General features: G+C 51.0%; 4 protein-coding genes across 4 annotated transcripts; all 4 read left to right on the top strand.

The window, feature by feature from the left end:
• Window positions 1-1,132: 1,132 nt before the first annotated feature.
• On the top strand, window positions 1,133-2,834 carry BDV14DRAFT_187504 (ammonium permease MEP2; the record flags this gene model as incomplete). The annotated part of the gene is made up of 6 exons (XM_073770958.1): window positions 1,133-1,216; window positions 1,270-1,334; window positions 1,395-1,649; window positions 1,700-2,374; window positions 2,428-2,659; window positions 2,712-2,834. The coding sequence occupies 6 exons, from the start codon at window positions 1,133-1,135 to the stop codon at window positions 2,832-2,834; spliced, it is 1,434 nt and encodes a 477-aa protein (XP_073632154.1).
• Window positions 2,835-5,322: 2,488 nt separating this feature from the next.
• Window positions 5,323-5,877, top strand: BDV14DRAFT_166508 (uncharacterized protein). Its single transcript, XM_073767500.1, has one exon. It carries the CDS (start codon window positions 5,405-5,407, stop codon window positions 5,861-5,863), a length of 459 nt encoding a protein of 152 aa, XP_073632153.1. The 5' UTR covers window positions 5,323-5,404; the 3' UTR covers window positions 5,864-5,877.
• Window positions 5,878-9,878: 4,001 nt separating this feature from the next.
• Window positions 9,879-10,985, top strand: BDV14DRAFT_196498 (putative 2OG-Fe(II) oxygenase family oxidoreductase; the record flags this gene model as incomplete). The annotated part of the gene is made up of 3 exons (XM_073772459.1): window positions 9,879-10,123; window positions 10,204-10,270; window positions 10,326-10,985. 3 exons carry the CDS (start codon window positions 9,879-9,881, stop codon window positions 10,983-10,985), a joined length of 972 nt encoding a protein of 323 aa, XP_073632152.1.
• A 537-nt stretch (window positions 10,986-11,522) lies between these two features.
• On the top strand, window positions 11,523-12,719 carry BDV14DRAFT_210959 (uncharacterized protein). The gene is made up of 2 exons (XM_073775999.1): window positions 11,523-12,187; window positions 12,236-12,719. Exons 1-2 carry the CDS (start codon window positions 11,567-11,569, stop codon window positions 12,710-12,712), a joined length of 1,098 nt encoding a protein of 365 aa, XP_073632151.1. The 5' UTR covers window positions 11,523-11,566; the 3' UTR covers window positions 12,713-12,719.
• Window positions 12,720-12,899: the final 180 nt, after the last annotated feature.

Raw genomic sequence — 12,899 nt, 5'->3', positions numbered from 1 at the left:
AATGATCGCCCTGTCAGGCTACGTTTCACATCAATAGTGAGGATCATTGGAAATCTCCGAGCTCCAGAATAATGAGGCCAACAATGCAAATGTTCCTGTAGTCTGGGAGCTGGGAGCTGGCCGCAGTGTTATCAATGCTATCTCCAGCCAGTCCCGGGGCTCCACGATCGGCCAATCAGCAGGGCTGTCAGTTCCTGGAGTGGTCTAGTAGACGGAGGCTAGGATGAGTGTGGTTTAGTGCAGGAACACCAAGTAGCAACACCGTAGCCGCTGTATCCCTAGGCTCACCCTCTCCCTCGGATTTGCTCGATTTTCATTATTTTCGCCGATCGGTCAATGAAACAGCAATCTCAGGTTATCTCGTGCGCTCTCATTGCCTCTCTATCGCCCCTCCGATACCAATGCTCTGGTCTGTGCTAGTACCTTCTCTCCCGTCCAATCACCTGCAACCGCTCTCTTGACCATGGCTCACCTTCAACAAATCTCGAGATCGAAAGACCCTCAGGATAGGCCCTTTGTCTCTCGTTGGATCAGAGGTTGTCCTTCTGCATCGCATGACACCCACCGATCCGGGCCCTGAAGCCAGGAATCGACGCAACCACGATGCTATCTAGTCGAACAAACCATGCTCCGGTAGGCTTGGCTCATATACGAAGCCATCCCGCACGATGAAGCCATGGGTGGAGTCGCGCCTAGCGCCTGATGGTGGGATTAGTTTGGTGCGTTCGACTCATTCTGGAGGCGATAATCTGCCTGTCTATCTGCAGGGAGACGGAGTAGTCTGGGCCATGGCGGCGCTGACAATGTGACTGATATCAGCACCACTTTCTCGCCGTCAGACTATGCGGCCGACTATTGTTATTTATCATCTGCGGTCTCCCCCTTCATGCATACTCGCCTGCTTTTCTTTTTCTCCTCCTTTCTTTTTTAAGACCATCTGACATAATATCTGGGGCTTACCTGGGGCTCTTTGCGCCTCCCTCTTCTATATTAATCCTATCTGCTCCTACCACCCGGCGACCCCCTGCTACAAACCCACGGGGCCGGCCGATACCAGTAGGATCCTTAGCTGTGATACCTTCTTTTCATTCCTTCTCGACGGTACCCGATCAGAAAGTCCAAACATTTCACGATGTCGACCTATCCCGTTGAATACAATGGGACCAACCAGAACGGCGGGGACTCACTCACCGAGGATCTCAACATTTACTACAGCGTGAGTTGTATCATAAAGTCATTGGCAATGGAGTACCCTAACAATGTATACAGTCTGGTGATATCGCATGGGTGATCACCTCAACTGCGCTCGTTCTTCTCATGATTCCCGGTGTCGGGTAAGGAGCTAGCCCCAACCTCCACAAAGCCATTGTGACTGATAACAATCCCTTTGATAGGTTCTTCTACTCCGGTCTTGCTCGTCGAAAGTCAGCCCTCTCCCTGATATGGCTCTCCATCATGTCCATCGGTGTGGGCTCGTTCCAATGGTTCTTCTGGGGTTATTCGTTGGCCTTCTCTCACGGTGCCGGAAAATACATTGGTAACTTGGATAACTTTGGGTTCAAGGGTGTCCTGGCTGCTCCTTCTGTGGGATCTACCAAGGTCCCTGACCTTTTGTTCGCTGTCTTTCAGGGAATGTTTGCTTCAATTACGTGAGTTGCGATGATACATATTAAATAGGGCCAGGGCTAACCACTGGTAGTGTTGCTCTCGCCGTCGGTGCTGTTGCGGAACGTGGTCGTATGCTCCCCTGCATGATCTTCGTCTTCATCTGGAGTACTATCATCTACGACCCTGTCGCTTGCTGGACCTGGAACGCCTCAGGTTGGGTTTTCAACATGGGGGGTTTGGACTTTGCTGGTGGTACACCTGTCCACATTGTTTCCGGTACAACGGCCCTGGCCTACTCCCTGATGCTCGGCAAGCGCCGCGGCCACGGAACCCACGAGCTCAACTACCGCCCTCACAACGTCACCCACGTCGTCATTGGTACCGTCTTCCTCTGGGTTGGCTGGTTCGGTTTCAACGCTGGCTCTGCTCTGAGTGCTAACATGCGTGCCGTGATGGCTGCCGTGGTCACTAACCTGGCTGCTTCCGTCGGAGGTGTGACCTGGTGCTTGCTCGACTACCGCCTTGAGAGGAAGTGGTCGACCGTTGGCTTCTGCTCTGGTGTAATTTCCGGTCTGGTCGCCATTACCCCTGGCTCTGGTTTCGTCACTCCCTGGGCTGCCTTTATCTTTGGGGTTGTCGGTGCCGCTGCTTGCAACTACGCGACCAAGCTCAAGTACCTCATCAAGGTTGACGATGCTCTTGATATCTTCGCCGTGCATGGTATCGGCGGTGTCGTTGGTAACCTCCTTACCGGTCTTTTCGCAGCGTAAGCCATAACCGGTCCTTCCAATTATTGCGGTTACTAATGCGAATTTCCAGTGACTACATTGCTCACCTCGACGGCTCTACCGAGATTGACGGCGGCTGGATCAACCAGAACTACATCCAGCTCGGTTACCAGCTTGCTGACTCCGTTTCCGGCATGGCCTACGCGTTCTTCGGCAGCTGCATTATCCTGTTTATCATTAACATGATTCCCGGTCTCAGCCTGCGCGTTCCTGAAGAGGACGAAGTCCTTGGTATTGACGACGCCGAGATTGGCGAGTTTGCTGTATGTCTTGCTCCTCTTCTACACATAGCCAATTTACTAATGATTTATTCAGTACGACTACGTCGAGCTTACCCGGGATGTTATCAACGGAACCACCGAGCCCCTCGACGGCGCCTCCAAGCGCAGCGCCACTCCCCCCGGCACCGTCGAGCCCCAGCCCGAGCTCAAGGCGTGATGAACGAGACCCAAGCTACACTAAATGATCGCCATATCAATCACCTCGGCGAACGAGCAGAGCAATTTATCTATACCTAGTCAAAGGCTCACCCGAATGGCGGAACGTCCTCCTTCGTCGGCCCATTGTACATACTGACACATTCCCTTACACTTCTCTCACCCTCTCTTACTTCCTTCCTTAATTTACTATAATCACAAAAGACCATCTGGATTATGTTCAAACAGATACCCTTCTTTTTACACTTTTATCTGCTTATGTGTCTGTCTGTCAAAGTTGGTATCTGGAAATGTATATAGATTTTTTTTTAGTTTTTATGTGGTGCTATGAATGCTGAGCTTGATTGAATAAAGGTGGTACTTTGTAGGTCTTTGGCTTGAGCTACTTTGCTAGATAATCATCCCAGGGATACCGTGGTTGTTGTGAGGTTCTGAGGGGCTGGGGCTCTTAGCGGATAAATAAGGTTGTGTTTTAGTTCTTCTGATATCTGTTTATTGTTCTTTGTGGGGGCTCTTGGATACAGAGGGGCCATAGGATGTTGGCTGGCAGCTGAGGTGTACCTTGTCTCTCACCCTGACAGGCAAACGGAGGTCACCCCGCTCGCCATCCCTTAACAAATTCTAAACGATCATTCTGCAACATAGACAACTTCAACGGACTACATACTCAGTTGCTCTTCTCCTTGAATGCACGCTTACAAATGCCCAGACTCAGTGCACCGCCGTCTCACCTCCCAAGCACACGTCGTTGTGCGATGCGGTCTATTGTTGCGAGCGCCGACGTACAGACGAAGTCCTATCGTTTGCCTTCTTCATTGCTCAGATCGATACATTATGACGTGTGGTGCGAACAAAAGGGCTTTTCGGAATATTCTTATGCGTCTCCAGCAAGAGCCCGATTCCCCTGCGCTTTCTTCCTTCCCTACTGCCTTGACTGCGAGAGTATGGGCAACACAACGTGAGCTTGGTTGCTGCGGGTATTATCTCAGTCCGACGACTCTACTGAGTGAGTGATAGGATATCGGGGGGTTGAAAGTGGTAGACTTCCAGGTGGAAACAGATTTGGCGCAGACGTCGAGCACTACCAAGGAACCGAACTCGAATGAGGCGGCGAGGTTTGTGAGATTATGCATCGAAGAGCAAACTCGAAGCGAGCAGCTCCTCGATTATTCAAAGATGGTCGAGGAAAGCAGCGGGTCTTACTTGGAACAATGAACAATGTGTAAGTTGCGGTTGACTAGTTACTGGCCCGTGTTGAGAGTGGTCTGCCTCTCGGTGCCGGTACTGAATTCTCAGGTGTGCTAACCCCATGTACAGCAGACGAGCCTGAAACAAAAGCAGAGTGCCAGCTTCCTATTTTGAAACCCCGAAAGATCGGCTCGCAATGTTGATGATACCTTAGATCCCAGAAAAGCTGAAACCGAGTACAAAGACCCTGATCGAATCAACGAGCCTTTCATCATCTTCGACCGAGCCGCGCGCGGGACAAAGCAACAGCAGCCTGTATCCATGGTTTTCTGGTACTTTCTTTACTCTCTAGCTCAAGTTTGACTGCAAGAAAAGGCATTCAGCGCAAATAATAGCTGTCATGATTTCGCATACTTAATCCTACGGTCCTCTGCTTCCAACCCGACTTCGATGCGCAATTATGGACCATTCATACAGTATATATATTTAACCGTCAATCTTTTTTTTGTGATATAAATGGGTGACAGCAGCGACTACCCCAATCCCCAGTATGATGAAAAAGAACTTGGGAGAAAATTTAACCTAGACGCCTTGCCTGAGCCTCCGGAAGACTTCAAGCCTCTGGGTTTCAAGGTACTCTACGCTTATACGAAGACCCGCAAGCCAAAAGTCGCTGATTTCGAACGATGGATGGACTTTTATTTTTGGGGAATCGAAATCGATCTTAAAAGGGCAACCGCACATACAATGGATGATGCCCTTCGGAAGCTTCTATACTATACAGCCCCAGAACACCGACCAAAGCACTATACCGAGTTTAACGAATGTAAGCGAGATGCCGGCCCTCGACTCATCGACTATACCAAGATCCCCTGGGACAAGGGCGAGGACGAGCTTAAGGATCTCGGGCTGTGGTATTCCCCCGTCAGCCGATTTTATCCCACCCTTTCAACGCGATCTGCCCGCCCTAGAGCAGAGTTTGTGAGACCTGCAGATGCACCAGCGCACTGGAGACACGTGTGGGTGGAGCAGGCATTGCTCTCGTCTGGCCCAGCTTACAATTCGGATATTGCTGCGGGCGGACTATCCACGTTCGCACTGGGACTTGCCAGAAACAGCGGCCTGCCCGAGAAAACCAAAGATGAGATCCTGGAGACAATGCAGAGAGTAATAATTGGCAGATTTGCATATGAAGACCTCCAAAGGCACCCGAGTGCTGCACCTTTTGCTCCGCTTAGAGACTTCAAAGCTGCATCGCTCGATGATCTTTTCCGGGCCGAAATCAGATCATTCCCAGCTGTGTCGCATGTGCGTCTTTCGGAAGACAGAAAGGGCAGGTTGTCGTTTCCTTTGGGCCCTAACGCTAGCAATAAGATTTGGGCCATGCGAGGCCGCGGTCCAGCTTACAGTAAGGGCACAGCCGTATTGGGGTGCATCATTACCGTGGGCAAGCTCTTAGACATCGGGTCCACGAAAGCAGACCGCAAAGACCCGGACTGGCATACTCAGCTTTCCCCCCTACAACAAGCTTATATTGAGCTTTGCGAGGCGAACTGGGATCTATGCAGTCTTGAAACCGGTGCGCAAATGATACGAGACTTTCGAACGCTAATAGACAGACACGGTCAGGGCTTGTTTGGGGATAGTCACCCTGGTTCTGTTGGGTCTCTTTGGGATACATTATCAAGCACGCTGGGTCAGTTTCTTATTGATTACGAGGAGTCTACCACGTTTTGCGAATGCATGGAGATACCCGATACCGCCGAGGGGATTACTACGTACTACATGACACCGCCGCCCTTCAGAAGTGATTCCGCTGGCGTAACCATGCAAACTTATTAGATCGCACTTTCAACCCAAGTCCATCTGCTTCGTGCGAAGACTGCGGCAAGGCCAACAGCGTGCAAGTGCAGAGAGGTATCAGTCGGCTCCCCCTCCGACTGGCAGTGCGCCTAGCGGCAACAGCATCAATCCTCGACCACACCAAAGACGTGACATTCAAATACAGAGAGATAGACACCCAGGCCGGCGGCGCAAGGGAACTCAGCGCGACGTACCGCTGGCTGGGAAGAATCTACCATGACAACAAAACCGGCACATACAGTGTTTTCTGGAGCGACGCCAAAACAGGCGAAAGCAACGACCAAGGAGACGTTCGCATTTACGACGGCTCAAACCATGGTCTCATCGCCGCGGGGCGATCAGCGTCTGCAGTAGGAGCAGCAGCAGATCAACCGGCTGCCACCCTCGACGACAGCCGCATCCCCGAACGTTGGTGGCGCAACAAACACATCCCGCTCCTCTTCTACGAGCGCATCGTTAATTCTTCCTCGGAAGTCGTTGCGGAAGCCCTCCATACCGTGTCACAGATGTGGTCCGATACCCAGCGGGGCACACTTACCCTTCGAAGCAACCAGCAGCCCTCGCAGCGGCGGCGGCCACCGCTGCCGTGCAAGCCAGCAGAGCGACCAGGAACCTATCCCTGGAAACCAGTCATTGCAAGAGAGCCGGATGCTGAAATCTATCATCTCGCTCCTAGAGCGTACGTTCCTGCTGGCCACGAGGCAGAATATCGCGCAGGCAGAAATATAGGCAGAGGTGGAACAACTTCGACAGCAACGGCAGGACCGTCCGGTGGCAAACGACGACTGAGATCGTCCTCTTATGAAGATATGAGTGTGGATGCGGATGTTGACACTGAGGCGATGGACACTACTGCTGCAGGGTCAAGCAGGGACTCCTCTGAAAGCATACACCGGGGTCGGAAGCGGCGGCGGTGATCGTAGACTGTGCTCTATAGTATTTATTGTCCTTGTCCTCTTTATTCTTTGTTTGTTTTACTTTATTCTTTGTAGTTGATGTTTTACAGCGTATAGATAGTTGGATATAGATGTGCATGTACATACAATAATAGAACGAGCAAACAGTCCTCTGGAAGGACACCCTATTCTCGCAATACTCACCTAGCAGACCATAAACATACCCAGGACAGTACAATCAAGCCAGAAACTCACGACTCACCCCGCCAGACTCGAGAAACCGGCAACGTGGCCTAACGAACGAACACTCCCCTTCTCTCGCCGGCCCGACGCAAACCGCGCACCCCTACAGCCCCAGTAACCAGGCACAGGCACTTACCCAGTGAATGCACCCCAGTAGCGCACCTGATCAACCCAGCATACCCAGGCTACCACATCCAATACAGGAATAGACGCCAAGCAAGATGCCTACTACCGTAATCCATGTGCCATGCCGCAGCGATCCAGTTCCCGGCTGCAGCCACTCAGAACCTCCACACCATGATGCTAGTGAATCGCAGCCCTAAGGCTTATCCTGAAAGGCTCTTGCAGTTTATTATGAGATGAATATGCACGTCCAAAACCGGGTCTAGAGCGTGATGTGGAGGGCACTGCCACGATATCTCTACATCTCTGATAGAGACATCGATTACGACTGATTTCTTATTTATACTGCTATCTGGTCCTTATTATTCGACTTTGACTCGTTGCCATTTCACTCATTCAATCATACCTATCATTCAGCATGACCGGTAGCCCCACAGTCATCACCCTAATCCTCGGGCTAGTAAGCCCATCTCTAGCCCTCGAAAACGTCGTTCGTACTCGAAACCGCCGACAATTACCAGCCCTGGAAAGGCTGTTCCTCTGGACAAACTTGTTGGCTGCAACTTTTCGGATTGCGATGTACGCGTTTCAACATTACATCGGTATTAGTCCTTCTAGCTGAGGCGGGCATGAGCTCGCTGCGCTCCTGATACTTTGTGCTTAAGCAATTCTGGAAGGGATCAATCTGCTTCTTGCTGAGAAGGTGTTTGTACGCAGAAGTGGTGACAGGGGCAGCGTCAACGGCGGTATGAGGCCGAGGATCGTCGGAGACTGCGTGACGATATGCAGTCTCACCTGCCATACTCTTATGGCAGTTTTGAGAACGGTGGAGAGGATTTATCCACGATGGCTAATACTGTGAGTCTTCTCTTGCAATTTATACGAATAGCCCGTGGGAGTTTAGGCGATTTACTACTTTGCTCTCTTCATATACCCCGAGTAAAAGTCATTATTGGATTAACAACAGTACTGATGAACTGACATCTGTTTACAGGTTGGCTGTGGTAGTGGAACTCCTGGTACGTACGGCGCTGGCCCAGTGCAAGTGGTTGTTTTTAATCTGCGTTCTATTTGGTCCCTGCCGAGGTTTATGCATGTTGAAGTTGGAGGTACAGACGGGTGGTTAACTCTCATTTTTGCTTTCGTAGTTCGAGAGTTTCGGCATTGGGCTTGAAATAGCCCATATGGTGCAGGCTTGTCGGGGGCACGTCGATGAAGGTGCCCCTCCGGGAATGGAGGAAGGGATTGTCTAAGGTAGGACCTGGACTTGCTTCCCACGGCTCCTGAGCGACGAGATAAAATAGTTCTGCTAGGATCTTGCTCGAAGGTGGCGTTGAGGGTGTGGTTGCTATTTGTTCGGGTCTGGGTATGGCTTTGGATAGGTTTGTCTTGGATGGGTTGATCATGCGTTTGTAGGAAATATTTACCCCGCGATTTGTGTTTTGCCTCTATAGAGTCATGAACAGGATTATAATGATATTGCGTTGTATACTCTTTTGCCGTTGGTCCCTTTAGCCGTGCATGTACGTCTGGGGATAGTGAGTTCGGTACCCTAGGGCTTGTTCCCCGAGACTGCCTCTTGAGATTCCACCGGATAAGAATTTCATTTCATTGCATCTTGTATCCGGATCAAGACTCATCCTCCTCTTATCTCATTAAGTGTTCTTTGTACGCCTTAGCAGCTGCTTGCGACAAGGTAGCCTTACATCATGGCCTTACTCAAGTTTGGAGAAGACGCCGGTAGTGAGATAAAGACCATCCATCCATCCTCCTGACTCGTGCACGATGAAAGAAATGATTGGTGAAAGAAAGAAAGTCGGCATTTCTGGTTTTGCGCCTTTGTTTCCTATATTGGTGGGAAGCGTGGAAAAGATAGAGTGCTTACTTTGACACACTGCTTTTAGATCCTCTCTTAAGAGCTGCTGGTGCTCCTGACTGGCTCTCAGACTTTAGCCACTGAGAGGAAACAACTACTGGCACTCGCTAGATAGCCAGCAAAATCAGAGCCTCATTTGGAAATCTGTCGGTCGTCTGAGCCCATCTCGAGCCGACTAGTCCTTGCGCTGAGCCCGGCTGAAGCTCAACCTCCTTGTCCCTAACGCTCTGTTAATATCAACATCCTGGCTAATGAAAGCACAGCCGCCGACAATCTTGGAGGCTAGAAGTCCAGCTGAAGATGTCGCAAAGGGTAACGAGATCGTGCCACAACGAGTGGATCAGCATGGAAGCAGATTCAATCTCTGCAGACCGAAGCTTGACCTAATTCGCGATCGGCAGGAATCGTACGCTTTAACTACGAGCCAGTAGCCGCCTTAACTATGCTTCAACGTGCCAGGTACAGCCCAACAAAATGGCCATATCCCCGGCATCGGCAGCCAATATGGTGCCATGTTTCTCCTCGACCGTTCCAGCCGCAACGGCCCTCTACCCTGGCTGGCTGAGTCGATATTGGAAAATATTGCCTTTCCTTAGTCGCTGACTGCTCATAGTGGCGGCCATACTCTGTAAAAACCGAGTGCTGGTCCTAAGGAACGCGCTAAGGAAGCCCTAAGGATCGGCCCCCGATGGCAGCGTACCTAGATGCTTCCGGGAAAATGCAGCAGAATTGGAGGCATCGCCTATAAAGTCTCTCAAGATGGTCTTGAATTGAATGTTTGTCTTCAGCGAAATCGCTTGTATTCTCACTCCACTTCATTCACTGCAGTGTTGTGCATTCAGTTCCCGCCGCCGCAATGGACTCTACAACTGAAACAGCACCCTTGTCTGTCATTGACTGGGCCCGCCTCAAGGCCGACGATGCAGCTGAGAGTGATCGACTGCTTGCAGCTTGCGAGAACCAAGGCTTCTTCTACCTTGATATGACCAGCGACGCCTCCTTCCTGCAGGACCACCAGTCGGTCCTGCGGTTTGCGGACAAGTACTTCCACCAGGACATTGAACAGAAGATGAAGGATGATCGACAGAGCGATACCCATGGGTAAGTAGCCTGCAGGTTCAGCCCTATGCAATGAAGATCCATCCCCAGCCTCATGATATCGGATGCTAATTTAATCGCAGATACGAGCCTGTTGCAACCTCCGCCGGTGCAGTCAACGCCCTACCAGACTACTACGAGTCTCTGAAGGTAAACCCTACCTACACCCTTCCCTTTCCTGATCTCAATACTAACAGATTTGAAGGCCTCCAAAGACGAACTCCTCAACGCCCAAGACCGCCTCGCCCCCGCCATCCAATCCGAAAAGCCCCTCTTCCTGCGCTTCACAGGCACAGCCCAAGAAGTCGTAACGACCATCCTAGCCCGGCTATCAAAATACCTCTCTCCCACAGAAAGCTCCAACATTCTCGACTTCCACCGCTCCGAACTCGAGTCCCTCACTACGCTCTCCATGTTCCGCTACCCAAAGCAAGACACACTCGACCTGGGCGTCGGACACAACAAGCACACTGACTTAGGAACCCTAACCTTCCTCCTCTGCGAACAATGGGGCCTGCAAGTTCTCTCCAAGGACCCCGCTGGCTGGCGCTGGGTCGAGCCGAGGCCAGGCCACGTCGTGATTAATGTCGGTGATACCTTGCGTTTTCTGTCTGGGAATAGATTCCGTAGTGCCGTGCATAAGGTTATTCCTACGCAGGGATTGCAGCATGAAGACCGGTATAGCATTGCTTGGTTCTTGAGGGCGGCGAATGGCGGGGAGTTTACGGATAGTACGGGGGCGAGGATCTCCGCTAAGAAGTGGCATGATGATAAGTTTGATGTGTTTCGTGAGAGCCATGAGGAGCAGGAGAAGGCGCCGATTTTGACGGGGGGGATGGAGAGGTTGGAGAGTATTGTTGTTTGAATTTGGTGGTGGGGTAGGGAGTTTATTGTTTGTTTCTATTGTAGCAAGTACTTGTTGGTTTGGTATTGGTAAAAAAAATTATCCTATTGTATATTGCTGTGCATTGGTGATTGGCATGTTAGCAAGCTACGGAGTCCCCTATGTGAACTTAGGTAGGCTACCATAGGATATAACCTATTACCGAAGCGCAGCCAAGGTTGTAAACCTTTCAAAGTGACAACTATCAAAGTACCAAACATAAACTTCATACTTCAAGCAGACAAAAACACGACAACAAGAGAGAGCAGAAAATATTGCTCGCTAGGTCGGGTAAAACTTAAGACTCGCCCCCAGTTACACTATCTCGTCACATCTCCCATCACTCATCACCTCAAGACCAGAGCAGCAACATAGTATGGCAAGTAAAGCCGAATATTTACTTATCCTTCCGATTCTTCTGATTGGCGTGGCGAATCAGTACACTTGGCGTTCCTGAGCTGGAAAAGACACATTGACTGGCGGATTCCACGGCGGCACAACATCATCACGCCCCCGGGGCGTCAGTCTTCCCGGAGGAGAAGATCGAGCACGAAGTCGCTATCATGAGGTTCCTCGATTATTTCACCTCGTTTGGCGTGCCACATGTTTTGCATTATGGTCCGGCGAGTGAAAGCCGTGCTGGCTTGGGGCCGTTTACTGTAGTGGAACATATTAGCAATGAGGCTGATTTCGTGGACCCCCTGAACACGCCGGGTTTGGCGAGGAGTGATCGGCCTATCTTGGATCCTAAAGTTGATCGGGGGAAACTGGAGGATGTATATGGCCAGATGGCGGACGTGCTGCTCCAACTTTCCAAGCCGACGTTTTCGCAGATTGGCTGCATCGACAGGGTCAACCCGGTTGATTACTTTGATGATACGTGGGCGGTTAAGCATCGCCCGCTGACGTTCAATATTAACGAGTTGGTCCAGCTCGGTGGGGTGTCACCCTCGCAGCTCCTACAGCATCCCTTCAAGACGGCTTCTGCATACTACGAGACTCTGGCAGAGACGCATATAGTTCATTTGGCCTCACAGCGGAACGACGTCATCGAGTCCAGCGAAGATTGCCGCCGGAAGTATATTGCCCGCTGCCTCTTCCGCAAGATCACGCGGGAGTATAAGCTCTGCGAGGACGAAGAGGGTCCGTTCAGGTTATTCTGCGACGACCTTCGGCCCGCTAATGTTCTTGCTAGCGGGGACTAAAAAATGGCTGGGGTGATTAACTGGGAGTTTACATATGCCGCGCCCTCCGCGTTCGCGTATAGTCCGCCCTTCTGGCTTCTTCTCGAATTACCAGGGTACTGGGAGGAAGGCCCGGATGACTGGGTAGAGAAGTACGAAGAGGTCCTCCCTGTTTTCCTCAAAGTCCTGAAGGAAAAGGAAGACGCGGGAATTGAGCGCGGCGTGCTTAGCGAGACGGATCGGTTATCGGGCCATATGCTCAAGAGCTGGCAGACTGGCGACTTTTGGCTCAACTACGCTGCGCGGAAGAGTTGGGCGTTTGATATGATATACTGGGCGAATATTGATGAGAGGTTCTTTGGGGAGGGGAGTCTGGACGATAGGATTAGGTTACTGAGCGAGGAGGAGAGGGAGGCCATGGATGGTTTTGTGGAGATGAAGTTGAAGGCGAGGGAAGAGGGCGAATTGGCAGATTGGACAGATGTCAAGGATGCGCTCCCAGAAGCTCAAGAGGTCGGGGAATAGATGGACATGGAAATCATCTAGGTACCTATGGATTTCAGACTCCTTTCTATGATATAATATCAAGCATAGTAAGACTACTACATTTCTGGGTTCTACTGCTTAGTGACTCGGCATTCTGCCTCTATAGCTCTTGGGTAGTTAGATTTGTTATTTATACCTTAATACAGCACACAATGCTCCATCCTTT

The sequence above is a fragment of the Aspergillus stella-maris genome (genome assembly GCF_047715825.1).
Source record: "Aspergillus stella-maris strain CBS 113639 unplaced genomic scaffold BDV14scaffold_6, whole genome shotgun sequence".
Taxonomy (NCBI): domain Eukaryota; kingdom Fungi; phylum Ascomycota; class Eurotiomycetes; order Eurotiales; family Aspergillaceae; genus Aspergillus; species Aspergillus stella-maris.
Note: the sequence above shows the minus strand (reverse complement) of the source record. Positions and strands in the feature narration are given on the sequence as shown.

What these genes read in the sequence shown, in the direction of transcription:
- BDV14DRAFT_166508 (XM_073767500.1), top strand. Translation starts at nt 5,405, where the DNA reads ATGCGAGGCCGCGGTCCAGCTTACAGTAAGGGCACAGCCGTATTGGGG.
- BDV14DRAFT_210959 (XM_073775999.1), top strand. Translation starts at nt 11,567, where the DNA reads ATGAGGTTCCTCGATTATTTCACCTCGTTTGGCGTGCCACATGTTTTG. An exon ending in ACGACCTTCGGCCCGCTAAT is followed by an intron (nt 12,188 to 12,235) that starts GTTCTTGCTAGC and finishes ATTAACTGGGAG; the next exon opens with TTTACATATGCCGCGCCCTC.